We start from the raw sequence: 27,905 nt of genomic DNA on the forward strand, positions 1-27,905 counted from the left end.
CTAGATCTGGTTTCTTCTATTCTTTTCTAAATGACTTGGGGGTCGAGGGACACGACGACACTTCTTACTATTTCCCTTCGTGATTTAGGGAAAGACTGCATCAAGAACAGGGACCTGAACCCGCTCAAATTAATATGATACAAAAGCATATGGAAATTAATGGCATCGACATTACTTTGTTTCAGTTGTAAATTACATATATAGATACTAAATATGACATATTGCGTGGTTTTGGTTAGAGGTTAGCTGCTTATATAAAGTTATAGACTACATTTCATTAACTTTTCCTAAACTTGGTTGGGCATATTAACACGGAGTCTAAGCAGAGGCCACCTTTGGTGTGTGTACAATCAATTTGGGTCACTGAAAATTTGATCTTCATCGGCTTAGGACTGTTGCTGACGAAATCACCAACATGGTAGTGAACCCAGCTGCATCGTTCATGCAAATAACACTCCGATAAAGCGTGCTGGCCGTCCGACGTTGATAAGTGGAATCGGACGGGCTTAATGTCCCAGCCATGCACTTGATCAGTGTTGCATACTCGTCGGCCGAATCTTCCTGAACAAGTCCTGCCAAGCTGAATCCGAAAATATAGGCTATAGTTTCCCGGTGGAAACTCGAACTCTAGTTCCCCTTGTGCTTCAAGCCACCAGATTTGTTTAAGATATGCAACTCTGTTAAACCTATACATTGCATATGATCAGAAACAAAAGCCCATATTAATCCTCCAATAATCTTATGATAGATCATATATATGCAAAGTTTCTGTAAAACAATGACGCTTGAATCTTTTAAGTTTGTTAATATGAACAAGGGAAGTTGACAAAAGTTTCTTTTTCTTATCATGTTACCAATACGTCGGATTTTCGTAAACACGTAACTTGGTAGTTAGGAGACTCAAAGCTATTGGAAGACAGCTTTCGTTAAACCAAAACTATCTCTTCAAAATTCGTGTCGATTATGCTTTGTGATCTTTAGGAAGGCTCAAAACGCAACGAATGATTACATGGGATGATGCCAACCATGGAAATTAATTTATGTAAAGAACTCAAAAATTTCTCTCTAGCACAAGGCAAGTTGTCATATAACAAATGGAATCAAATCTTCTTAATTAGCTTAGACTATGGATGCAATGAAATCTTCAAAAAGGAGCCCACCTTAGAATAGCTTGCTATCCGTTATTCCTAGGTGCTATGCTGATTCTCACTCTTTCTCATACTACAGGGTTTTATATAGTGTGGAAAGAAAAGGGACAATCCAGACTTGTGGAAGTGATCAATGTCAAGAATAAGAATTAACAAAGAGAATCAAACCCATTTTGCAGGAATTCTCTGCAAGGCTAATGGGAATTCTAATAGTTTAGGGTTATACCCATGAGTCTAAACGGAAATATTATAGAAGTTTTGGGTTAGTCTCACTGGTGAGAGAAAACCGGAAATAAGTTAGAATTAGAATAAAGGTTGCAATTATTGAGGCTTGGTGCATGAACTATCCACTTCATAAATGTAGAGGTCTGATAATCTGATAATGGAAGATTTGCAGAGAAAACCCAATTGATCCATTTGATCGAACTTCTCAAAGTGTCATGATCATAATAATTGAAATCTTGGCTCTGCAAGTAAGTACCTCGATTCCTCGGTTGGAATATTACTCCAATATCTTCGATCATCTATTCCTGTTATCCGCAATGCCTTTGATGAAATGGACAAACAAACCTGTGGATGTGATCCACAACTCTTGTCCAACCAAACTTCCTGTTAGTGTTGCCAAAAACAAAATCACAATTAACTTATCCGCAAGCTAGATCTAACCGTTAAGGGCTCCAAGCAGTACTTCAATAAGAAAAAAGCATATACGGTTAACTAAGAGATATATAGAGTTATAATACTGTACCTTGGTGCCATTGTCAAAACGATTTGGCCGACATAATCTTGCGTATATATCTTTCTTCGGAATACGGTTACTATTATGTTCGCCGAGGACTAATGATTTTTCGACTAGAAACTTATAGTTTGATGGGAGCTTTGATTGCCAGACAAAATCAGTAGATGAAGCAGCCCGGAAAACCCTATTCACCTGCGCAAGTTTACAGATCTCCGGCGGATCCAAATACAAAAGAATGTAAGAGATACAGCTTTCAGGTAGGTCTCCGAGACCAGGATTAGTTTGATCCGGAGGATGATCGGGAGAACCTGATCTACTGGTATCCATTGAAGACATAGAGGAACCAGCCCCCATGAACGTTATTGAGCTAAAGCTAAGAAGAAGAATCGATTCAAGTTAAGAGAATATGATATATGGAGTGCTGTAAAAGGTAGAGAAGGAGGTGATGGAGCAGATGAAGAATAGGAGGAGGAGGAGGAGGAGGAGGAGGAATCACCATTTTCTTCATGTATAAGGAGAGAAGGTCATTGCGGTTGGCATTAGGCAGCCCTGTGGGTTTTAGAGAGAGAGAGAGAGTTTGGCTTTTTGATTAACTAATTAATTAAAAGGAACGTGCATATGACAAAAGGTGCATGGGAATTGGAATAATACATCTTTCTGGGCCAAATTTGGGAATTTTTGTGTTATATACCAATCATATATACTCTTTTTTTTTTTAATAAGAATTGATAATATTAATAATCAAAGTCATAAAATAGGTCAGAGTCTAACATGCACTTACATAAGAGATCTGATAATAAACAAAAACCTATTTAAGCCAATACTAAATTTATTAAATTTCAAAGGGACGCTCGTTAGAAAACAAGCCTAACCAAGCAAGAACAGAACAATCTCGCTTCCTAAAGAAAAATCATTCATCTAGTTTAAATCTGCTAGCACGCACTTGTGGTATAAATAACAACTAGAAACATTTAAAAAAAAAAAACTCATAGAGATTACTCCTACTTTAAAAGACTTGTAAGTAGATGTCTAATAACATAGACTTAAGAAAGTACTAGCTCATTCCCTTTAGGGTTGGAATCAGCACCATCCTTAGCCTCTTCACCAGCCAACAACCTCGGCATCAAGTTTGTCTTTCTGCTCTTGTTTGTAGTCTTTTTGCCCGAGTCAATATCACTTTTGGCATTCTTGCCCTTCCCCGCATACCATAAGGCAGCTTATTCAAACTTCCCACAGGGCGGCCTCTCTTCCTCTTTGATTGCTCAACATTTCCAAAAAGTCCCTCCTACAATCTCATAGTCACAACATCCAAGTTCTTTTTCCCAACAGCTAAACTCAAACACAATTTTTTTCAAAGAAATAGTTACCTCATCACCATCCCTAGCTCGACGTTGTCTTGTGATAGCAAGGTGCAACACTTTGACGCGGCTCCACAAGCTCTCTAATCTGTACTGGTCAGCATGCCTAACTCGCCGCTGCCACCACCTGAGGAAGGAAGAAATTCGGAATGCTACGGGTGTTGGAGAGGACATATCCCACATTGGAAAAGTGATAAAATATAATATAACTTATAAGTGGGTGGCTCTTACCCAATTGTACCGAGGCTTTTTGTGATTAAAACCCAACACCTAACGGGTGGTTAAGTTGGGACAATATCGGTACAATGGTGGGCCACGGGCCACGCTTGTCCCTATTTAACATGGTATCAAAGCGGGTTACTCTTCAATACGTCGCCATCATGGACCCGGATATGGGTTCATTCATTAATTGATTCACCAATCACTTCTCCAATCATGGACCTAGTTTGGGTTCATTAAATTGGCCGTCGGAAGTTTCCGATTGGATTATTGCCAAGTGTCTGATGTGAGCCTTGGATTGTTATGTGATTGGTCAAGTCTCTAATGTGGGACTTGTGACCCAATTTCCAATGTGGAATTGGGTTTGTCAATTAATTCCACGTGCATACCTAGAGCTAGGTTGCACGTGAGGGGGCATGTTGGAGATGACAGATCCCACATTGAGAAAGTGATAAAATATAATATAACTTATAAGTGGGTGGCTCTTACCCAATTGTACCGAGGCCTTTTGTGATTAAAACTCAACACCTAACGGGTGGTTAAGTTGGGACAGTATCGGTACAATGGTGGGCCACGGGCCACGCTTGTTGCTATTTAACAACGGGAAAATATGTGCCTTGAAAACCAGGTTTGTTCATTTGCCAAAACCCTAGCCGCAATGGAACTGGCCCCCAGTTCATCACGTAGTACAGCCAACACAGAGGGTTGCCCTAAAACACCGGCGACCTCCTTACTGTCTTCCTCCAATTCTGGACCTGAACATCGAAGTTCGACGTGGGTAACGAAACCACAGTGCCCACACCTCCCAAACAACTTGTCGTATTTGAATTTCACCAAAAACTGAACACTATCCTCCACCCAGAAATGTTGTTTAAATAGTAGTGGTTTGGCATAGTCGATTTCTACTCGGATGCACAACACCCTTGTTCTAAAAGCAGGCTTGTCATACTCTTTGAAATCACCTAACATATTGCCAATAAGTCGCATAATTCTTTCAGAGTGAAAAGCAGGGGGAACACCTTGCAATGCCATTCAGTAGGATGACGTTTTTAGTTGCACCGCCATGATCTGTTAGACTCCATCATAGTCTGCAAGTGCGATCGGAGCTCTGTTAAAGCCCCATGTCCCCCTTTCCAAACCCTACCCTTATCGGCCGGATCTGAAAATGAGAAGACAACACGATCATCTTCACCAGTTTCTTCAACCCTTAAGGTGCCATTCACCCTCCAAGCAGATCGGAACATTCCCAAAAAGGATCTACGTGTGTAATTCCCGATCATGAAAACCTCATGTTGTCGTAAACCCTTGGATAGATGCAACTCAACTGGTCGCTTCCCTTCCGCGATTCATAGGGAGGCGGCGAGACGAGCAACCATTACATCAATTGCAATTGCTTGGTGAGAAATATTGCTGCAGACGACAAACCCTAACCCAAGAGATTTTGAGAGAGAGAGAGCGGCTGACCTAGGTTTATCTCTTGACGCTTTACCAATCATATATATATATATATATATATACACACACACACTATTACACTTAAGTGTAGCATCAGATCCATATATATTGATGAGACTTGCACCCAAAAATTGGGATAAAATTGGGTGCTTCTAACACTAGCACATTACATATTTCTGTTCTTAATCAAAATTAATTGTCATAAAAAGTTAGTACGTACCTAGTTATTGTTATTGTTATAGTTTGCACTTTGCAGTTTGAATAATGTTGTTTATATACACTCAATTGATCACATTATATGTAGTATGACGCCACACTAACTAGGTTACAAAGGTCAGATCTGTTAATGAAACTTGTTAACAGAAATATATTTCCTAGCCTAGCATTGTTCATTTATGCTTGATCAGCTAGAAAAGTTGTTACATTTCTGTTATAATTAGTGCTTAATTAGTCTTGCTAATTAGGGTTAGTTCATGCTTAATTAGTTAGTGACCTACAGCTGTCTGCCACGTGTTGCTCATTTTTGCAGCTCAGCTCTAGGTATAAATACTTATACGTTCTCATTGTAATGTAACGCAGCTCATTTTTCTTCTCGAAATTTTTGAGTTTCTCTCATTTCTCTCTAGCCTCTCTTCTCCGCTACCATGGTATCAGAGATAGGTTACCCACGTGTGCATGCCTCAGGGCCACACGGACTCCACGTCACCCAAAATTGTCCACATGTATGGCTTGAAAATTCGCATACGTGCGAGGGAGTGTTGAGAATATATACATCCCACATGGAAAAAAATGAGACTTTACCTATGAGTTTATAAGGGTTTGGGCCACTCCATCTATTGCCAATTAATTTTTGAAGTGATTAACTAATATGATCAATCAATTTTATGTACATAATTATAACACATGCAACTCTTATTAGCTTAATAAACGTGTAATTTGTGAGCTCAAAATTAGTGGGACAATCTGGATATAGTGGAATATTTAGGATTCTTCAATGGCTAAGTAGTGACTAGGGTGGTATTATTAAAAACCACGACCACTGCCTAATTAATTAGATTTAGTTGTTATAAAGCTGCAGCAAAAGCTGTTTTTATCGTAAATTAGATTAGTTCAGGATTAGTTGCACATGGCCGCGAAATTAGTTTAAAGTAAATCTCGTACGTGTTTTTATCTTCCTTACTTTTTCCTCGTGTGGCCAATTAACAAAGTGCTTATTTCTTATGCATGCCATAAATTAATTCATCTACTTTTTTTTAAGAATGAAATTCTCACTCCTCATTTTATAATCACATTATATATATATATTTTTTAGTATCATAAATTTTCTCTTTTTGTAGTGTGGATTGTAAAATTGTGATGTTAAAATATTAAAAAAGGAAACATGAAGTTTTTTTTTTTTTTTTGAGTGGAAGACGTCAATAGAACCAACACACACACCCATGCAGTGTATCCCAACATAGTCAGACCAATCACTGCACCGCAGACGCACGAACCATTGGGTGTTTTAACTAACCCAGGTCCCTCAAATCTGCTGGCTACGGGATGGAGCTGGGATTCGAACTCTAGACCTGGGGGTTCCAGACTAGGCAGCTCGACCAACACACCACACCACGTGGTTATGAAGTGTTAATTGTAAAATGGAGAGTGTGAATTTCACTCCCTTATTTTTTTTTTTTATAGGTGTGAAAATGATCTCTTAGACTAATTAGGCGTGGCTAACATGCATGTTGATATGATAATTAAGATCATGGCTGGCTTCAAAGTAACGATCCCACATGGGGTAAAGATTGTTATGCTTTCGATTCCGACCTTGATTGTGCACGAAATTAATTAGTCTATGTTTCAACTATAAAAATTTTTAGGTGTCGTGGTTAGATCTTGACTCTTGTGTGTTATGCTCTTTTATTCTCTATCAGAATGGCAATGTATATGAGTGGATGCGTTCCTTCCCCTCTATAAATGGATCTCGAAGTGTATAATTCTCAATTTATATCTTATTTATTAGCATGGATGTTCTTGAAGAATGTTCTGAACAGATTGATTCCAATAATGCCAGCTAGTAGTTACAATATGAAACGGTCGAGAAGAACAGTAGACGATACTGCTTATATTCATTCCTCTTAGTAGGACATGGTGTCCCCATGAATGTATTTGTTCCTCTGATTTAAGAAAATATCATTCTATGTTTTGTGTTTTTAAAATCTGTATGTACCAAGATTTTAATCATAAATCGGGTTGAAATTACCAAACAAATACTCAAAAGGTTCTCACTTCTCACCACCCAATTATAAGGGAAAAAAAAAAAAAAAGTAAGTTGCGGTAGATAACGAAAACGATATAACTAGGATTTTGAATGATGGGGGAAGTAAATTAGGGAAAAGTTGGGGTGTTTACTGAGTGAATTTATAGTGAAAGTAAACCCATGAGCATGAGATTAAGAAATTCGAAGAATTTATTTCTCTAAAATCTTTATATGTCACTGTCAATGCCTTTTTGAATTCAGAAACAAACCTTACCATATTTTGAAACAGGTAATGTCGATCAATCATAATGTTAATGTTTTGGTAAGAAAGAGATCCAAAGTCATAGGATCATGGCAGGGTCCCCTCAATTCTTTAAATCCTTGATCGGGTAGGAAACAAACGTGTATTTGACCACATGATTAATTAGTTTAAGCTAGGTACGAAACACATGGAACAATTATAAACTTACAGCTGGGGACCGGTTGGTTTGTCTCTCATGCTCTCTGTCCACTAATTATGTCCTAAGCTAGCTAGACTGAGCATAAACAAATCATAAAGCATGATTAATAGGCTATTGGCTTATTGCACATAGTTTATTAATATAAACCTCTTTCTAATTACGTTCGAAATTTGCGTCCACTTGTTCACATGAATCCTGCTACTGAAGTGTGGCTCAAGTACCGCAAGGAAGATTTTGAAGAATTAATGTTTGCTTTGAGGTTCCAGAGTCGTGTATGGTTTATGATCCTCCATGCATGACAGGGGTTGTCTGATACAGCTTTGCCTGAATCAAGGCGTAGTGTTGTCGGCCCCATTGAGATATCTTCTTAAATTTGGCTGGTAATAAAAAAATTTGTATTGTGGATGTCAATGCATCATAAGCCTCTTGAAAGTCACAAATCACTTTGTTCAAGTTAAACTTCAATATTCCTGGCCCTTATTCAGTTGAAACTTTTGTTTGGTTTTCTTCTTTCCGGGGAATCTATAAGAGCAAGTGCACCCGTAGTTAAGAAAAGGCAAAGTCGAGAAGTCGAGAATTCGACCAGTCAAGTTACTATTCACTGCCACTGGACATGGGTTTACACCCGTTGTTTTTCTTGCCCGGTCAACACTGTTCATTATTATATAATTTTAGGGGGGGGGTCTCGAAAATCGACTTTTTACACATACATAATTTGGGAAAACTTCATTCATGAAAGTTATAGAGATCGTCGATACGAGTTCGTACATATGTGGAATGCAAAAATCGGAGTTCGTATGAATTAGTTATAAATTTTTGAAAATTTGAAAATTTTCTATAAATAGCAAAAATTTCTGGCCCTTTTTCATAAGGACAGATTTTTCTGCTTTTCTTCACTTTCACCCCTGAAACTCTCTCTTCTCTCTCCTCAGCCGAGCTGGCAGCCCTCACCCCCAGTCAAGAATTTAGTCATTTGCTTGCCCGTTTCTTTGGCCTTGGTCATGAAAAGGCAAGGCTTGCCTGGTCAAAGATGGACCGGTGGAAGCAACAAAATGACTTTGGCTGGTCAACACATCATCATTCCCCCAATTTGCCCGGGCAAAGTGCAACCGCTGCACTTGCTCTAAAGGTTTAGCACTAGGGTCAACTTGGATTTGGACACTAGACTTGGACCTATCTTCATATTTGTCGGTCCAAAATTCGTAATACTTTGCTATTTTTTTGTATGATGAGCTGAAGCAGCCAGGTAACCTTTTGTTTTTTATCAATGAAAATGTGGAAAATTTTATTATACATACTTGTATGTCATACACACATTTATAAAAGTGACAACAAATTTGTTGTTAAAGTGGTAATGTTGAGTCCTATTTTGAGTAACTTAGTTCTATTGATGGTAATTACACCACCTACGACCTTGTTACAAATTTTTGAACAAATTTGTTGACTCAATATTGTAATTTTTGTTTAATTATATGTAAATAGTGTAAATGAGTATGATAATTTTGTTCTCAAGGTTGTAATTTTAATTCATAGAAATTGTAATTTTTATTCAAATAGATGTAAATTGAATGTATAATAAACATCACAGTACCATAGCTTGTCTGAATGTGGAAAATTTAGTGTGGTTGCATTCTTTTTCTTTCCACAGAGTCCCCTATTTCATCGAACATTTATTAATTACTGCACATTTCTTAGAGCAAGAAATTCACGGAGGTGGACGTGTATTGAATCAAATTGTAGGTCTACGAAGCAACTTGGACGGCATCCCAGTAAGAGTGAACCTACCAGAACCTACTCGCTGTGTTGAACAAAACCGTTTTGATTCTTCGCTGTGTTGAAACTCAGCAAACATGAACATAATTGCTCTACATTAAACATATAAACATGACAGGAAAATATAATGAAGAAGAGGACATGTACACTTGGATATATATGATCAACCAGTTCTAACAAGTTAACTCAAAGTGGTGAATCCATGCATCAATGCATGTCCATTTATCTCAAGTTACACACCCTCTGATGACCGAGGGGTCAAAAGAGAGGAAGATAGGAAGTAAACCAAAACCAAAACCAATACCTTATACCTCTATTTCCAGTTAGTCTCCTTTTTCTGCTTTAGTGAACCAAATTCCAAATATCTACCTGAAAATATAGATGCGATTTATTCATACGCACTAGTAATGGATATGACTGCAGCTATTGGATTGTTTTCCTTGGGAAAGAGCATTCTGTGTTATTCAGGAGACCGGAGCTAAAGACATTTGTGGCTTTGCATACAAATGAGGTCGGCTTTCCGTTAGTAAACTTGTCGAAGATCTGGTAGCTGAAGTCCAGAAATTTGAGTCTTTGATGCACTTATACATTCTAGGCAGGGAAAGGAGGAGAGTTATCAACTCATGAAGCTAGTAGTATTGCTGGTGCATTGGATTTGACACAAAAAACTGCATGTCAAGGATGCTATATATGTCGACACCCATCTCTGAAACCTTTTCTCTGGATGTAAATTCCAAACTCAACATGTATGTCCAATATTTCCTCCCTCTTTTATTTCTTTGAATCTTCCAAGTACGTTTACGGCTACTTTATATTCTGAGGCAAACAATGGGTTTAATCAAGGGCAAGGGTCACAGTTGTGTACCTGTACTATTCCGGCAATATTCCCAAAAACATTATAGGCCTCATTCTGGTAAGCAGCTCCAAGAACTGAAATTGTTAGAATCCCAATTCAAGAGATCAGCTATTTCATGAGTTATTACTTATTACATAACCTAATATTCGATCTGCCCGGTTTACGTTAAGAATCTAGTCTTCTGCCGCCCTGAAGATGAAACTCCAGTGAAGCATTTGATCGCTATAAGGAGAATGCCAAGGTATGAGAAGTTTTCTCATTGATTATTAATCACCATAGAATGTAATTGCACATCATGTTTGTTCTGTTTTTGCTGCAGATACCTAACTCGATCTATATAAGCACACATATTCTGCCCAACAGGGTCTTATGACTAATGGCCATTGTAATATTGTATGATAATAATGATATACAGGATCAGTTCATGAAAGGTAACATCCATATGGCTGTGGTTGTGAAGTGTCATAAGAATGCTATCACTGAAAATGATGCAGTATCAAAGAGCAGCATGATATGTTAATTTCACGCAAACAGAGTGCAAAGGAAAAACTTCAGCATTGAAAAATGCAGCTTCTACATCAGTAAGCATGGCTTCAACATCTTTTGGACAACTTGGGCTTTTCAGTGGTAGAAAATGGGCCACACCATATGCCCAATTAAATTTTCATCTGTAGGGCTAGTGTTTACATGGTACTATTATATACAACGGACTCATTCGTTACACTAAATATCCACGGCCCAACATTACTCCATCTTTATATTTTGTCTGTTGGTGAATCCATGCCGATACCAATAAGGCAAACTAGAATACAGCAGAACCTCAGCTAGCAACAAGAAACAAGTAGATGTTGCGATCATGAGATGTGATCATTAGAGTAATGAGAATGATTCAAAGTGATCAATATAAGTCCGACGGTAGATAAGATTGAATTTAGAAGACTCGCAATAGGAAATTAGGAATGACCCTTTTTTTTTTTTATTATTATTTTTTTTTTGAGAATGAAGGAAATTAGGAATGACTAACATTCTTGAATCTACCGTAGAGAATAGAAACAACCTCATTAGCATCCAACTCAAGATAAAATATCAACATGTACGCATAAGAACAACCATGATTTCTATAATTACGGTTATGTTTTGCAAGAAACTACCTCTTAAATTCTCTTTCTAGTGATTGAACAGAAAGTAGTTTAAAACTAGAAAGAGAGATCGACCAACCGTCGACATACACAAAACTAAGCTAGTGCATGCAACTAACATGTTAAGAGTGAAGGGGAATTTGGTTTTGATACTTCATCAGTTAATAATCCACATAATATGCCAGCCAAGTTCACGAAATTAAGGAGACTGAAACGTTTCCTAGGCGTTTCATGCATATTTTGGAGAGCTATTACCTCTTGCACTCAGTTGTTATGGATACCTAATTAAGTAGAGCTAAGTTTGTACTTTGTACTGAGTAGACTTTGCTCAGTTGTGTAGTCCTTATTCCTTAATGTGTACGATGGTGTACTGCACATGACAACCACGTGGTTGACAACTCGATCTTCAATCGAAGTTGATTGAAATTATCATTGACCTTCTCTATATATCAGCTCAATTTTCAAAAGTTGACAAACCAACTTCACCACGTTAATTCCATACTAAGAACTATACTGGTTGCAAGTTGCCCACATACACATCGACCATTAATGGCTCTTGGTTTGTGATGGCTGCTCTCATGTATGGTGGGAATTAGCGGTTGTCAAGTAGCCTTAGTTTGCAACTAGGAAATTGTAGTTAATACTATTTGTATTCGAGAAGAGAGAGTAAGGATAGATTTATAATAATCTTTTTCGGTCTTATAATAGATCGTCTTTCTCCAAGAAAGAGGTTGGACATACTTACCTCCGATTCACATTTGAAACTAAACCATTAGATTTGTTATCTCCTATTTGCATTTTGTGAAAAGAAAAGGAAGAACGTACTAAAATGAAGGGTTTTTTCATCAACAATAACGAGTTGGATTTCCCATACATATTTCTTTTAAGTAAGCAGGCTAACGATAACAAAGGCAAGCGAGGTGTATAGTGACCATGGTAAGTAAGGCTAATATTCTCATGTCTAAGGAAACTAATTAACACTGCCAATAACTAGTGAGACTAACAATATCCATGTCCACGCTCATGCAAGTGAGCTAAGATCAATTCCCATGCCCATGCAGCCATGCTTACGTCCAAGAAAGTGAGGCTAATGTTGTCATATGCGAAATTTTAACTAAAATATAACTAGCATTGCTAAATTGTTTTGTGTGTGAAAAATGCATCTCGATCAATCTTTAGCAACATCACATTAGTAAATTGACTAATCACGGCTTTAGTAGCATCTTTTGACGGTGAAAGAGGAAATGCATCTTACATACAAGGGCTAATCTTTGCTTCGTTCAAACTCCAATATCTACACTCACTTTAACATAAATTCACATAGTAAAAACACATATCTATAGTAATTAACAAAATTCACCTATTACAGATGTTGTACAACACAAAGATATGCTTATAGAGTGTTCTGTGTTGTTTAGCCTGCTTGGCTTTGTTTTTGCCTTTTGATGGTTTGTATTAATCAAAAGAAAGGAAAAACTACAAATGGTAGAGGGTTAGACTTGATTTGGAAAAGGACCCATTACATTATGCATGGATCAGTTGCCCTCGATCGATAGGGTTTATATGAGTTGACCCAGGAGAGGAGCGGAAACAGAAAGCACCACATTAATGTGAACGAAGACATCAACTCATTGCAATACTTTACGAAGAAAACCAATATACATTATTTCAGTTTCAATATTATATAGCTAACTTCAAGTAGGGTACGTTTGATCCAATACTTTAGAGAATAACGCACATTCAATCTCATATTTCATTATTTCAATCAGAAATGACGGTGCAAGAACTAGTTAAAGGCAACGTGCGTTGTCGTCGTGCATGTGGCTTAATTGGCTAAACCAACTACTAATTAAGAAGTAACTACTAAACCATATATAATTACATATATAATATCAATATATGCAGTATGTCACGTTGATCTACCGACAGTTCTGTTGGGGTTAAGAAGAATATTTAATTCAGATTGGTTAAGCCAGTACGATCCTAATTTAGGGAAAGGTTTAATTAAGCACTTAACCCCATGACAATATGTACGAGCTTATTTCCATTATGAAAATTAAAAAATTGTTTGTTCTGGGAAAGGTTTAAGGCAAAAGTATTGCTCATCTGGGGAGTAATCTACTAGACAGGAGCTAGGACCACATCTGATTCCAATGTAAAACTAGCTAGATTATTTAACAAAAACATCCTCATGGTTTTGTTTACCTAATCATAAGTAATTACAGAATCTTACCTTTTGATTACGTTCCCAAATCCCTGACACGAATCTCACTCCATTCTTACACTAGCATGTATCTATTCTCTTCTCTTTTTCTTCTCTGAATCTCTAGTATATATGTACTTACCTACATTAATTGATAGAAAATTAGTTTGATGTTAGGATCTCATCGCCTAACAAGACATTTTCAATGTAAGTAGGGAACTCGTCAGTCATGATCAATATGCATGGTGATCATCCAATTCTAATGACAGAAAACAACCTAGTTTGTACTTGTATGTCTGATCGTGCTGACCCAAATGTTAGTGAGGAGTGCTGAGAATCTGCTTTGTAACAATTCTTTTATAATTAATTATGTTTTCAATATTATTTGTTATCTATTATTTTCAATATTGTTTTAGTTTATACTAAGTATTATATCTGAAAAACTAAAGAATTGACCAAATTTAAATGAATCATCATAACAATCAAATAGAAAGTTCTTTATGATAATCAAATTTCTGCGAATTACCGTACTAGCTAGAATCAATATTTTCGAAAACATTCAATGATTACCCAATTTCTGATTCACTAATTTTTTTAATTATTTTTTTTTACAAATACACCTTTGATTATCCAAATAAATGAAAAAACTCAATCGCAACTAAAATCTTTAGTTATGGTAACGTCACATATATTCATCATATTATACTTGATAGTTGATAAACAATAGTTCTAATTTATGAAATTATAAGCGTACACATAGCTGACATTAATTACAAAACTTTTACCCAAAAATTATAAAATTTATTATTCTCTGTTTGCCAGAAAATGAATAAGCCAAATTAATTGCCAATAAGTAGCTGGCTGGTCAATTCATATCTGTATATAAATTACAAAAAAATCGTCTTCCACATGACCTACTTGATTTAGAAACGTATTTGTTTAACCCATCAACCTCCCCACCTCTCATCCCACCTCCCCCGCTAACCTCACCTCCCTCAAATCTAAACCCTTATATTCAAACCTCAAAACATCGATCAAATCAAATCACCATGGCTTCCTCCGAAGACCACCATCCCTACCGCCCCACATCGAAACCCTCCAAGCCTTTTTCCCTTACCAACTTTTCCACATGGAAAATAAAACCCAACAACGCCTACACCTTGCCACTCATCCTCTTCCTGTGCATCTTCTCTTACTACTTCGGCCTCTGGCAACACGGCAGCACCGCCCCAGCAACCACCACCACCGCCGGCCTCAACCAACTTCCATGTAACTCCCCCGACACAACCCTAGCCAAAAACCCTCAACAAGCCTTAGATTTCACCACCCACCACAACCCTAACTTCGCCATCAACATTTCCAAACACAACACTCCAAAAACCTACCCTCCCTGCGACGTCAAGTACAGTGAGTACACCCCATGCGAGGACGCGAAGCGATCCTTGAAATTCGAGAGGGACAGACTGATATACAGGGAGAGGCACTGTCCAGCTCAGGATGAGCTGCTCAAGTGCCGTGTTCCGGCACCTCACGGCTACCGGAACACGTTTACTTGGCCCAAAAGTAGAGATCTGGCGTGGTACGCCAATGTTCCGCACAAGGAGTTGACAGTGGAGAAGGCGGTGCAGAATTGGATTATATACCAAGGCGACCGGTTTAAGTTCCCCGGCGGTGGAACCATGTTTCCGAATGGCGCCGATGCCTACATTGATGATATTGGGAAGCTGATCAATCTCAAGGACGGGTCCATTCGGACCGCCATTGATACAGGCTGTGGGGTAAGTATGATATCCTCAGTTTAATACTTTCCTTTTTAATCGTGATTTGTTTATGGAAATAATTAATTCTTAATTTTGGTTGACCCTATCATTCACTCATTGAGTTTATGTGTAAATCAAACGGTTTCTTTTGGGGATTCGGTGATTAATGTAGTTCGATTCTCTTCTATATTTAGCTAGGTAATCATTAATGGAGATTTTCTTATAACTTTATAAGGTGATTTTAGATTCTTATGAGGTGATTTTCTTTAAAGAGTTAATAGAGTTCTGATAACAAGTGCATTTTGTAATTTGGGCCGTAAATCTCTCAATTGAGCAATGAGGATCTATGTCAAATGACATGCTCATCATACAGGTTGCTCATCAATTGAACTAATTTGGGCCGTAAATCTCTCAATTGAGCAAAAACCATTATCTCTCATTAAACTATTTTCATTGCTTAAATAATGGTTTTTTGACGTGGCAGTCATTTGACGTGGATCCTCATTGCTCATCATACAGGTTGCTAGTTGGGGAGCTTATCTATTGTCCCGGGATATTCTACCAATGTCTTTCGCGCCAAGAGACACACATGAAGCCCAAGTCCAATTCGCTCTCGAGCGAGGAGTACCTGCCCTCATCGGCGTCATTGCGTCGAAAAGACTTCCATACCCTTCTAGAGCCTTTGACATGGCTCATTGCTCTCGTTGCCTCATTCCTTGGGGACAATACGGTAATTTCGCCTTCAAATATTTATTTTTCTACATTTGACTGTACAAGTCTTCTTTGCTAAACAAAAAATAAAAAATGGGTGTACGGCAGTAATGAATCCTAGATGAGATGCACATAAGATCTAATTGATCAAAGTTTGAGGCGGAGGTGGCGAGGTAGACCTCACCATTTTCAAATCGGATCTTGTTGTCTTTGATTCGGATCTACAAATCACGTACGTATCCTTCAAAGGAGATCGTGTGTGTACGCTATGTGTGTTTTTTAATGAAAATATGGATGAATGTTTAGAATTATGGACGATAAGGTGATAGGCTCCACATTAACCATTTTGAGCAAAAAAAAAAAATCTCAAGGTTGAGTAGGTAATTGATACATAGCTGATAGCTACAAGAGTGAAGTGATACTATATATGCCCTAATGTTTTACACATGATACTAGGTCACTCTTAAATATTCTAATCTTGTTTCTTTTTGGATGGTACGTATATACAGATGGAGTTTACTTGACGGAGGTTGATAGAGTTCTGAGGCCTGGTGGGTACTGGATTCTATCCGGCCCACCAATCCGCTGGAAGAAATACTGGAAGGGTTGGGAAAGAACACAGGAAGACTTGAACGAAGAACAAACTGGCATAGAGGATGTAGCCACTAGCCTTTGCTGGAAGAAGTTGGTGGAGAAGGACGACATTGCAATTTGGCAAAAACCAACTAATCACTTAAACTGCAAAATGAACCGAAAGCTTGCCAAGAATCGCAACTTCTGCCCTGCTCAGGATCCTGATCAAGCTTGGTTTGTGCTCTAATCAACTTACATATACTATACACTAATGTAGTTTCAGCTGTTTGCTTAAGTTGATCCTTTTTGTGTTTTTTAGGTACACAAAGTTGGAGACTTGTTTGACTCCTTTACCGGAAGTTTCTGGCGAAGATGATGTTGCTGGTGGGAAGTTGGCAAAGTGGCCGGCGAGACTAACCTCAGTGCCGCCGAGAATTAGTAGGGGAACTGTGAAGGGTGTCACAGCTGAAGATTTTCAACAAGATTCGGAGCTATGGCGAAAAAGGGTAACACATTATAAAACAGTGAATAATCAACTTGCGCAGCCCGGAAGGTATAGAAACCTTCTGGATATGAATGCTTACTTGGGTGGATTTGCTGCTGCCCTAGTTGATCTGCCTGTTTGGGTCATGAATATGGTTCCCGTCGACGTGAAGATTAACACACTCGGAGTCATCTATGAACGTGGATTGATCGGATCATATCAAAACTGGTAAGTTCCAACAAAACTAAATAGGTCGGCTGTGACTGCTAATATATAAAAGTCTGTTACTCACATAAATGATTTGATCTTTTTGTTTTCAGGTGTGAAGCAATGTCTACATATCCAAGAACTTATGACCTCATTCATGCTGATACAGTGTTTAGTCTCTACAAGGACAGGTAAGATCGTTACCTATACATATAAGGCCAGCCAGTTGGGCCGGCACTGCTTATGAAAGTGCTAGAAGCAATAGTTTTACATGATCAATAATGTTAATTTGTGTTCGATTTGAGCTGCAGGTGCGAAGTAGAAGACATTTTGCTAGAGATGGATAGAATTCTAAGGCCAGAGGGAAGCGTGATCATCCGAGACGACGTAGATTTGTTGGTGAAGATCAAGAGCATTATCGACCACATGGATTGGGATAGTCAAATTATTGATCACGAAGACGGACCTCATGAGAGGGAAAAGCTACTATTCGCGGTGAAAAAGTACTGGACTGCTCCCGCTCCGGCAGAATAAGAAGGATCCAATTCTTAGCATTTAGCATTTTGTTTCGCTATTTGTTGAAAGTCTGTATAACATTCATGATTTTTTTGTGATAGTACGTTTGTTCTCTGTTATGCTCTCTTCCTGCTAAATGCACTCATGTAAAGGAAGGGATCTTCTCCTAATCAGAATTTATTGACGACGCTTAAAGATTAGGCTAAGTGATGACTGATAACATGGTTGTGGAAGCCCAATCTAAACCTCTTTGAAATGTACGTACGTAATGACTAAAATTCAACAGAGTTAATCTGATCAGTTACTCTTGGCACTCAAAGGTCTATGAGATTATAGTCGAGGTCATTTCTTTTAGTAGAACATATTAGAGCTTGTCAATATTATCATCTAAAATCAACTTTTTTATAGTAGCTTGTTAAAACTTTGTTAGGAAAACATCAAGCCGTTTGATACAAATAGTTTCAAATAAATGTATACTGCATATTGAGCCAAACGGTAATAACCCCGATTGCACCTTGTTATATAAGGAAGTAAGGAACCAAAGCCTGGAAGAGTTGCAAGAAGAGTAAGTGAGTGATTTACATTCAAGAAAGTTACTATCTCTAAACCAAACAATAATCTAGATAAAAGAAAGGAAAAAACAAATAATTCGTAGACCGTGAAATCTATGTGATAGTCGATTCCCCACGTAAATTTCCTCCTCTAACGTAGTAAGCTAGCCCAAAACTATAGTAGGTGCTTCATGCAAAGAGTGATCACCTCATGTTTACAATGACCAACTATAAATTGACCTAATATCTCATGACATTATCATAGAGAATCACAGATCGACATAAGTTCTTAGCTAATTTCACAGCTTAGACACTACTCATGGCAGGCTTCAAGTCTATGATCATCAGCTCCCAAGCTGCAGCACTACTGCTTGTGGCTTTGATGGGCCTCGCGCTGGTGCATATCCAGATGGCCGAGGCTCAGGGCAGCTCGTGCGCGGCCGTCCTGACCAATCTGAATGTGTGTGCACCCTTTGTGGTTCCGGGGAGTAACGACAAACCAAGCTCCGACTGCTGCAATGCGGTCCAAGCTGTGGAAACGAGCTGTATTTGCAACACTCTCAGGATGGCTGCTCAACTTCCCTCTCAGTGCAATCTCCCTCCCCTCTCTTGTGGTGATTACTTTTGTGGTTAATAATTTCCCTCATATTTACTGTTATTTTTTTTTCTCTCTAGCTTAACAGCCTCTAATTTCCTCTTATAGGTACAAACTGATCATACAAATTAAGATCTCGCACGCGCTGCATGCCAAGGAATAATGTTGAAGTTTCACTGTTGTTCTTTCGTTTACTTTCTTTTCCTTTTGCCCTTTTGCTTCCTTAAATGTACGTGTCATCTGATTGTCATGTTACGGCGATCAAATACGAAACTTAATATTATTAAATAAAACAGATGAATGTTTTTTCATCCTAAGAATAAGAGGTTTTTGAAATTGCCATCGAAGAATGAGATCGAGCCTCTGAGCATGCATGTGGCACATGAATTTTGGTGGAGCTAGCTTATTGCTCTACGTTAGAATCAAAACAATATCGATTCAATTACAATCAAACCGTGTTAATATCATTTGCTATTTGTAACAAAAAGAACTATAAGAAAATGAAGGCCAATCATTAGAAGCTTACAAGTTAATAATTAAACCATCAAATGTAACATCATCATTTTCGTTTCTTACTCTAACCACATTATTCTCTTTGTTTTCAAGATCAGTTACGTGAACAAGTTGTATGTGTTCAAACTTCTATGTGAAGTACAAAAATATAGTAGATAAAATTGATAAATTAGTGACGCATGGCCTATTCAGGTGAAACATAAAGTCTCGATCAAAGTAAACAATTATATAACAGTATAAATTAGAATTTAGACAGTTATAATTGCAAGTGACTCTAAATAGTCTAACATGTATGGATACTTAATCATCTAAAATCAAATTATTATTTTTGTTTAAACACTGTTTTTTATCGATCGAATGTGCAGTAAGTGATATGTTACTCGTCTTTTGACGTAATGATCAAACATCAAATGTTAAAAAAAAAATAAAAAATTCTATCAAACTTTTCATAAAGACTTAAAAGCTCATTTTTACCTCTATTAAAGTGTTTTTTAACGTACATCTCCTTAGGTAGAGCCTAAAATATTTATATATTGAAGAAAACATGCTCTACGAATCATTCCTTTATTGTTTTTCTCAACAAAAGTAAAAAGTGATTTAAATCTAATAATAAAATCAAATTTTTACGAGCAACAATTTTATCATAAACAAAAGTCGTTAATTGTTAACTCTTTCTTCTTAAAAGAAACATATGAAACTTCCGGGGGGCTGAAGAACGCGCCTACACGCGCTTTGACCTAAAAACACTGTTCCTATTCTCGTCCGCCGGCACGCCCTTACGGCGCCGTCGTCGGACGGGCCGTTTCGACCCAGATTGGGTTTGTCGTCAGGCGTAGGGTCCTCGAGTGTTGCAGCCTCGATCGGATTAGGGAGATTGCAGTCTCGATCTGATTGGGGAGAGTGTAGAGTTGAGGGACAGGAAGATTGCGATGGCTGGGGGGTCTTGGATCGCTCCTTGTTGGCCGGGTTGGTGGATTGGATGGGTGTTGCGAGGTCTGAGTCGGGCTGGTGGTGAAGTGCTGCTGATGGCAAGGCTGGGATCGGTTGTTTTCCAATCTGATTGGAATGACCCGATCGGGTTGGGGTCTACTGATTCCGATATGGGGAGCAGATGGATTGGAATAGGTGGCGCTCCTCATACTAACGGGGATGGTGGATCGATGGGGGCGGCGTTTCGGCAGAGTGGCTGGTCGGAGGTGGTCATGCCGGGTTTGGGCCAAGCTTGGTCGGTCGTCGATGGTCTTCCTGCTTCCTTGGTACAGGCTTGGGTTTGGGCCCTGCATGGGCTGCTCTCTGTGAGGGCTATTTTGTGTTTTGAACCTTTGCAGCAGGGCCCTCTTGATTAAGCGAGACTAGGCCCGAAATTGATCAAAGGTTGAACCTGAGAACAACTTTGTTGTGACTAGCTGGGTGGTAACAGCAGCTTTTTGGCTTGAAGATACCAGCAGCGATTGGCCCAGGTGATAACAGCAGCAACTGGAATTAATTCAAATGGAACTTATAGGTGGATGTGGTGTGGGAGCTAGATGCATGAGAGTTTAGCAGAGAGGGAGAATTCCAGCAATGGCATGATTTCTGGATTTTGGGTTAAGGTTGGTTGGGAAGAATTGATGGCTAGGGATTCAGAGATAAAGCTTGATCTCTTGCTTGATGTTTCTGGGCTGTTGTGGCTTGGTTTCCTACGGCAATGGACTCGCCCTTTATAGCGGTGATAGACGGGGAGGATTTGCGCCAAGAACCAGAGGCTTTGAAAGGGTATTCTCAGTTTTGATGGGATCATTCTAAAACTTTCAGCTTTTGTTTTCCCCATGAAATCAAAAGAGTGAAAGCTTGCTTTGGCTAAGTGGGTAAAGACCTGTGGCGCAGGTATAGGACGGTGATGGGGATCCCAGATTTCGTGCTGCTGTGATTTTGGAGAGATCATAATCCCTTGATTTGTGCTATTGTAAATTGTGATCACAAAAATCTAAGGATTATTGGAAATTGAGATAGGATTTCGGAGGATGAGAGTTGGGAAGCTTTTGTATAGACTTGGGGTTCTTACCAGAAATGGGTGGAGTAGTAATCCCAGCAACAACTTGATGGAACAACGTTCCTGATTTGGGGAAGACGACTCCAACGATTTTTTGGGCTACCGGTTCTAGTGTAGTGGACTTTGGGTAGGGGAATGACTCTAGTGGGCTCTAAGTCTTGTTGGGCTTGCTTTCATCTCTCTACTAGCCCATGTTAAGATTTTGGTCCATCAAGCATGAATTTTGGTTCCCAAGTCCAAAATTATCGATGGGCCTTATCGTAACAATGGGCCTCACAGGATCCGTTACCTTCCACACCACATCCCGCCGTATAAGCCCCAAACGTAGCTTGGGTCTACGCGTATTGCATGGTAAATAAGCGTGTTAGCTCCTTTGAAAATGCATGTCAATCGTTTGAGAATTTGGGCTTCTCGTATAGCTTGCTAAATAGAGAGCTTCATTTTGACGTGAAATGGGCTTGCTTGAAGGCCCAATTAGGTTACGAGGTTGATGACTTGCCCTCTTCGCTTATCACTCATAGAATTTGAACTTGTGGAAATTTGGGTGTCAACACTTTCCTTATCTGTTTTATTAGTTTTATTTACTTTTATAGTTTAATGTTGTCTCGCCTTTGGCGAGTAATAAGCTCCTACAAGTATTCTGTAAGCCTAGTCGGGCTAAATGCCTGTGTATGCACTATATGTGCCTTGTCTGACCTAGCGAGGCGACGATCCATTCTGATTAAATGGGTGCAACCTCCTAGTGGCAGAATGAAACTAAGTGTCGTCGTATTTATTTTTCGGCGGCAACATAGTAGGAAAGCTGTGAAATTAGTAATTATGCTTCGTTGTAATCGAGTTATCTTTCCGTTATGTCACCGCTATTTCAAAGCAAATGGAGTAGCTAATAGAACACTCTTTGCTAGTTGGTGCATGCTAGAATACATATACTTTATAGAGACTCCTGATATTATTTTGGGACGTTCTCTAGATGTTTATTGTAATTAGGGGTTTAGGCTCAACGTCCTCCCCTTGTATTCGGCAGTTTCATTAATCAATGTTTGAAGACAGCCGCACCGGCCCTTTATTTCAAAAAAAAAAAAAACAAGTCGTTAATTGTTTACTTTAACTCTATCACGTGTCCATCAATATTTATTAGAAATATGAAGTAATTATTGTAAAGTTTAAAAGTATCACGTATTTGAAATCTCGATCAATATGATGAATATATCAACGCCACGTGGTTCAATTATACTAGCCCTGTATTATCTAGAATTACAATTTTAAAAAATCACAGTAAACACCACAGATGTTTTCAATAACTATATTTGAACCCCTCAATCTTTACAGAATTTACACTTTTCTATTTCTTCCCCAAAAAAGCTCAAACCTTTACGCAAAATCAAAGCTCCTTTCTCTCAACCAGTAGCTTCACCACTACAAATTGAGCTGAATATTAGGGTAATGCATTGTCTCACGCATCGGAAACCGGTATCCAAATTCGACTGTTAAAAGGCTATGGCTTTGCAGTTGCCTCACTCTTAAAGGAGGAGTCTTTACTCAGGTAAGTGAATTTGGTCCTATTCAATGAGCTAAAACACTACATGCAATTTGGAATTTGAAATTCTGAAACCCTAATTTGTTGCAGATGTGAAATTTGGCCACCTGGATTCGGCATTGAAAGGGTCAATGCCAGAACCTGAGCTTGCTGTTTGTGTAATGAGCTGAATGCAATTTGCCCAATTGGGTGTGGTCACTTCAGCACAAGGGTCTGTGTATATAGAGTTTTGTAAGGTATGAGTTCAATTCTCACAAATGCAGAAATGTAGTTTTACTTTTCATGGCTTCCCCTGTTTCTAGTGAATTTTAAGACTTTGAGCAAACCCAAATTGGCTAATTTATGAAATAGAATCAATAAAGTTGGAAATGAATTAAACCAATTTTATACAATGCAGCTGCTGCAATTCAAATTTTCAGTGTCCAAATTTAGTAGTGCAGTATAGGAAAGATTTTGGACTTTGCTGTTGTTGGACATAGAATTAGTGACTGATTTTCTCTGTTTCTTTCAATGTTTGATGCTTTATTCGTGTTATTATGAAGGGTCGATGGAAAGGGAGGAAGGCGATTTTATTAGTATTGTTGAGGAAAGCATAGATTTTGGAGTTGAAACAAACAATAGTTTGGACTTGAATGTAGAGCAGGACTGTCACAACCTGAAAATTGTTCATGGCAATGGCACTGTGTCCAATGTATCATCTACAAATGACCACAGTGTCGATGCAGTTGTGAAAGTTGGTACAGAGTTTGAGTCTGATGAGCATGCTTACAGGTGTTATAATAAGTATGCTAAGTTGGTGGGTTTCAATGTTCGGAAAGATTGGGTGAATAGGAGTAAGGTACATGGTCAGGTGGTATCTAGGAAGTTCACTTGTTCTAAAGAGGGTTATCGGCGGAGGGATAAAAGGGATGTTACTGTAAAGAAACATCGAAAGGAAACTAGAACTGGTTGCCTGGCGCATATGGTCATTACTCGTCAACCTGATGGTAAATATCGGGTTTCACATATTGAAGAACAACACAATCATGACAATTTAAACGCAAGTATGGCTCAAGTATTACCACTGCAGAGGGAATCCAGTATTTCTCAAGCTGCTGATGCTGAACTGGTAGAAGGTACCAAAGATTTCAGAACACTGTCAAAATTGGCATCTGAATCGATGAATAGACGGTTTAGAGTAAGGGAATCTCTCGATAATGTTTCTTTAGGTTATAACAATCATCTTCAATCTGAAAGGACCAGAGATATGAAGAAGGGAGAAGTTGGACGTTTGCTGCATTACTTTCAAAGGCAACATGTTGAAAACCCATCCTTTTTTTATGCATTACAGGTTGATACTGATGATAAAGTTTGTAACATCTTTTGGGCCGATGATAAGATGGTATCAGATTATGATTATTTTGGGGATGTGGTTTGTCTGGACACAATTTGCAGAACAGACAAGAATTGTCTCCCATTTGTACAGTTTATAGGAGTAAACCATCACAAACAGGTGCTGATCTTTGCTGCCACACTTTTGTATGATGACACCATGGAATCTTACAAGTGGCTATTTCAAACCTTCTTGGAAGCAATGTCAGGGAAGAAACCAAGGATCATTCTAACTGATCAAGATGCAACAATTGTTGAGGTAATCGATTCAGTCTTACCAGAAACAGACCATCGTATATGCACATGGCAAATGTACGAAAATGCTCTCAAACACATTAGCCCCATGGTAAACGATACCGGGTCTTTTGCCAATGATTTCAAGAGATGTATATACGACCACAAAGATGAAGATGATTTTGTTTCTGCTTGGGGGGATATGCTAGATAAATATGGTCTTCAGCAGAATGACTGGTTAAAATGGATGTTTAGAGCACGAGAGAAATGGGCTGTGGTGTATGGTAGGAATACTATTTTTGTTGACAAAGGCGCACATTTGGTCGAAAGTTTATTTAATGATCTGAGAAGTTGCCTATACTCTGACACTACTGTGCTTCAATTCTTTAAGCATTACGAAAGGATGGTGGATGAGCAACGGTCCAAAGAAATAGAAGCTAGCGATGAAATGAACAGCTGTTTGCCAAGGCTAATGGGGAATGTGGTTATGTTAAAGCATGCAAGTAATGTATACACCTCAAGGGCATTTGAAGTATTTCAGCAAGGATATGAGAAGTGTTTAAATGTTGTTGTTAACCAATGTAGTGAGAATGGGTCATTGTTTGAGTACAGAGCTAAAACATTTGGGAAAACTCAAGAACACAGTGTCAGATTCTGTTCCTCTGATGGTACAGTTATATGCAGTTGTAAGAAATTTGAGAGTGTTGGGTTTCTATGTAGCCATGCCCTTAAAGTGCTGGATCACAGGAATATAAAGGTACTCCCCGCCAAATATGTCTTGAAGAGATGGACAAAAGATGCAAGGTTAGGGATTGCAAGACCGAGTGATGTCTCCACCGACAATGATAACCCTAAGCTTATTGTGGCAAGCCGTTACAAAGATCTTAGCCACAGAATTCTGATGTTATCTACCAGGGCTTCTGAATCTGGGGAAGCATTTCAATTCGCTGTTAGACAACTCGACCAAGTGATGGACGGGGTTGAGAAAATTTTGACATTAAAACCTGAGGATGCTCAAGCTGTCACGTCAAGCAGCACAGGTACAACTACTTCTGATAATGAGCATGCAGAAACTTTTCTAGATGAGAATGCTTTTGAGAATCAGGGTGAGAATGGAGTAAAAGGAGCAAACGAACAAGGGAGTGCTGTCCTCGACAGAGGTGAATTAATGAATGTAAATGGAAACTTCTCTAGCACAAACAGAATTCAGATTTCAGATGCATCCCCGCAAAGTAATCATTCCTACATTTCTTCGGAACCCTTAACCGGAAATCCCATTACACAGGTGAGTCTTGAATTGCACTTTTGGCTATTGTCAATGTTTAGTTTGCTGAAAGTGTGCAAGTTTTGATCCTTTCATGTTTACTGCACAGGGTTTGTACACTTTTGAAGAGAACCCTGTAGTCAACTGCACGTACGCGCAAGATAATGCCATCTTGTTTCGACCTCCAAACATCTTTCCTAACCAACACGATTCACCTTCCCAATTGCAATTGCTTCAGGTAGTTTTTTTTTTTTTTTTCAGAGAAAATTACATATTCACCTGATTCGAGCTTTTATGGCCACCGTATCTGAGTTGTTTGTATACTAATTCTCATACAGGAACCTCTTATCAATGGCACATACCAAGAACCCATGTCTGAACTGAGGCAGGTAATTACAAGCAAAGGTGAAATAGTAAAGTTCTTATTCAAAGTAACCAGTATCCATGCTAATAATTTTACTTCATGGTCACACTGTAGGCAATGGATCTCGATCTCGATCTCCACCCTCCACATTCACCTTCATTTTTGCTCTGACCCTCGCATTCTTTGACTTAAGTCATCGAAATACAAGGATCAAATGAACTAATCTAACGACTCCCAACTTCCGAGCTTTAACTATAAAACAAGGGAACGTCTTCCGTGCTCGGAGCATACGGTGCTCGAAGTTTTGGGGTCCACCCACGTGATTTTCACGTGACTGTTTATTAAAATATAATGCATATAGGAAAGGTTTAGCCGGTTAGTCGGTTCCCAGTTCCAAGTTTTACACAGACTGGGTTTTGTGTGAAATGAAATTAATGCAGACCAGGGTGAATTGATTAATGAATTTATCTAGGTAGAAATGGATCTTGGATTGAGTTCTCGTGGGAGTGTTCATCACCATGCTCCTCACCGTAAGTATAACCATATCTCTCCATTCTTCCAAACTCATTTTCACTGTCAGCTGCAGAATTCAGCCCGGATTTGACCAACTCACTCACTCGATCTGATCTTGAATTTCACACCAAATTCAATTCCCATTCAATATTTGACCTGCAATCGAATTTCGAACAGGCAGAGGGAGAGAGGGTGGCAGAAGGCCTCGAAAAAAATTAATAGAGAGGTGCCAAATTCTCAGCCATTAGTTTGGTTAGCTGATGGGTATCACCAATTTCATCGTCACCTCTTCTTCTCTGCTGTTCTGCTAAAAAATCCAGAAACAGAATGGAATGAATCACAGAAAGAAATATGAGCAACGTGGAAGCTCCACCTGCTCACGGCCTTAGTTCTGCTCGAAGCTCTCTGGCACCCTTGCACTCCGACATCGGCGGCAGCACCACCTTCATCTCCGGCCAAGACCTTGCAGCCATGAGCCGACATGATCCTCATGAGATTGACGGCGGAGGCCAGGACGGCGTCGATGTGGATGACGGACGTTGTAGGGGAGTTCCTCGACCGACTTGATGAAAAGCGCCGGAAATAAGCCATCCTTGTCCTCGCTGGTGTGCCGCCGTGACGCCGCCTAGCGCCGGAGCTCCGGTCGGGTCATCCTTGCTTGTGTCCAGATCGAGAACTTGATCTCATCAATCTTTGGAGCCCAGATAAATAGTTTCGATCAACGGTTCAGATCAAACAGTGGAGAGTGGACGGTCCAGATGGCACCTCGTAAAAAAAATTAACAAATATTTTCTTCTCAAAAAAAAAATATTTCTATATTTTCTAAAAATAATTTTTAAAATTTTTAAACTTTGAAAAATCTTAATAAATAGCTGGGTGTCCGTAAAAATTCCCAAAAATTCTTAGAGACTCGTCGTGATGTGTACTCTAATATTGTGTCCCAAATCTTGTATTCATTAACGATCTAGTCATTCAAAGTGGGAAGTTAATAAAAATAAGAAAAATACCTTAGTCAGTTGCCCGAGTGGATCGACGTCATTATTATGACGGAATTGTCTGAATTTTGAAGCCGAAGCCTAAAATAATG

The 27,905-nt window shown here is 38.8% G+C and overlaps 4 protein-coding genes across 4 annotated transcripts; 3 read left to right on the plus strand and 1 right to left on the minus strand.

Annotated features, from left to right (window-relative positions):
* Positions 1-175: 175 nt before the first annotated feature.
* LOC133718253 (F-box protein PP2-A13-like) lies at positions 176-2,479 on the minus strand. Its single transcript, XM_062145078.1, has 3 exons — positions 1,897-2,479; positions 1,630-1,757; positions 176-686 (listed from the first exon to the last, which is right to left on the minus strand). The coding sequence occupies exons 1-3, from the start codon at positions 2,239-2,241 to the stop codon at positions 278-280; spliced, it is 882 nt and encodes a 293-aa protein (XP_062001062.1). The 5' UTR covers positions 2,242-2,479; the 3' UTR covers positions 176-277.
* A 12,059-nt stretch (positions 2,480-14,538) lies between these two features.
* LOC133718255 (probable methyltransferase PMT16) lies at positions 14,539-18,134 on the plus strand. The gene is made up of 6 exons (XM_062145080.1): positions 14,539-15,371; positions 15,873-16,083; positions 16,574-16,871; positions 16,957-17,349; positions 17,442-17,519; positions 17,640-18,134. The coding sequence occupies exons 1-6, from the start codon at positions 14,643-14,645 to the stop codon at positions 17,860-17,862; spliced, it is 1,932 nt and encodes a 643-aa protein (XP_062001064.1). The 5' UTR covers positions 14,539-14,642; the 3' UTR covers positions 17,863-18,134.
* Positions 18,135-18,673: 539 nt separating this feature from the next.
* Positions 18,674-19,243, plus strand: LOC133714109 (protein 108-like). The gene is made up of 2 exons (XM_062140187.1): positions 18,674-19,009; positions 19,099-19,243. Exons 1-2 carry the CDS (start codon positions 18,715-18,717, stop codon positions 19,107-19,109), a joined length of 306 nt encoding a protein of 101 aa, XP_061996171.1. The 5' UTR covers positions 18,674-18,714; the 3' UTR covers positions 19,110-19,243.
* Positions 19,244-22,891: 3,648 nt separating this feature from the next.
* LOC133718254 (protein FAR1-RELATED SEQUENCE 5-like) lies at positions 22,892-27,794 on the plus strand. The gene is made up of 6 exons (XM_062145079.1): positions 22,892-23,078; positions 23,163-23,308; positions 23,615-25,962; positions 26,051-26,179; positions 26,280-26,330; positions 26,420-27,794. The coding sequence occupies exons 3-6, from the start codon at positions 23,620-23,622 to the stop codon at positions 26,474-26,476; spliced, it is 2,580 nt and encodes an 859-aa protein (XP_062001063.1). The 5' UTR covers positions 22,892-23,078; positions 23,163-23,308; positions 23,615-23,619; the 3' UTR covers positions 26,477-27,794.
* The last annotated feature ends 111 nt before the right edge of the window (positions 27,795-27,905 follow it).

Source organism: Rosa rugosa, chromosome 6, assembly GCF_958449725.1.
Source record: "Rosa rugosa chromosome 6, drRosRugo1.1, whole genome shotgun sequence".
Lineage (NCBI taxonomy): Eukaryota > Viridiplantae > Streptophyta > Magnoliopsida > Rosales > Rosaceae > Rosa > Rosa rugosa.

What these genes read in the sequence shown, in the direction of transcription:
- LOC133718253 (XM_062145078.1), bottom strand. Translation starts at nt 2,241, where the DNA reads ATGGGGGCTGGTTCCTCTATGTCTTCAATGGATACCAGTAGATCAGGT. An exon ending in GTTTTGACAATGGCACCAAG is followed by an intron (nt 1,758 to 1,896) that starts GTACAGTATTAT and finishes CAACACTAACAG; the next exon opens with GAAGTTTGGTTGGACAAGAG. An exon ending in ATTCCAACCGAGGAATCGAG is followed by an intron (nt 687 to 1,629) that starts GTACTTACTTGC and finishes TGCAATGTATAG; the next exon opens with GTTTAACAGAGTTGCATATC.
- LOC133718255 (XM_062145080.1), top strand. Translation starts at nt 14,643, where the DNA reads ATGGCTTCCTCCGAAGACCACCATCCCTACCGCCCCACATCGAAACCC. An exon ending in CCATTGATACAGGCTGTGGG is followed by an intron (nt 15,372 to 15,872) that starts GTAAGTATGATA and finishes CTCATCATACAG; the next exon opens with GTTGCTAGTTGGGGAGCTTA. An exon ending in ATCGGATCATATCAAAACTG is followed by an intron (nt 17,350 to 17,441) that starts GTAAGTTCCAAC and finishes TTTTGTTTTCAG; the next exon opens with GTGTGAAGCAATGTCTACAT.
- LOC133714109 (XM_062140187.1), top strand. Translation starts at nt 18,715, where the DNA reads ATGGCAGGCTTCAAGTCTATGATCATCAGCTCCCAAGCTGCAGCACTA.
- LOC133718254 (XM_062145079.1), top strand. Translation starts at nt 23,620, where the DNA reads ATGGAAAGGGAGGAAGGCGATTTTATTAGTATTGTTGAGGAAAGCATA. An exon ending in CCCAATTGCAATTGCTTCAG is followed by an intron (nt 26,180 to 26,279) that starts GTAGTTTTTTTT and finishes ATTCTCATACAG; the next exon opens with GAACCTCTTATCAATGGCAC. An exon ending in CCATGTCTGAACTGAGGCAG is followed by an intron (nt 26,331 to 26,419) that starts GTAATTACAAGC and finishes GTCACACTGTAG; the next exon opens with GCAATGGATCTCGATCTCGA.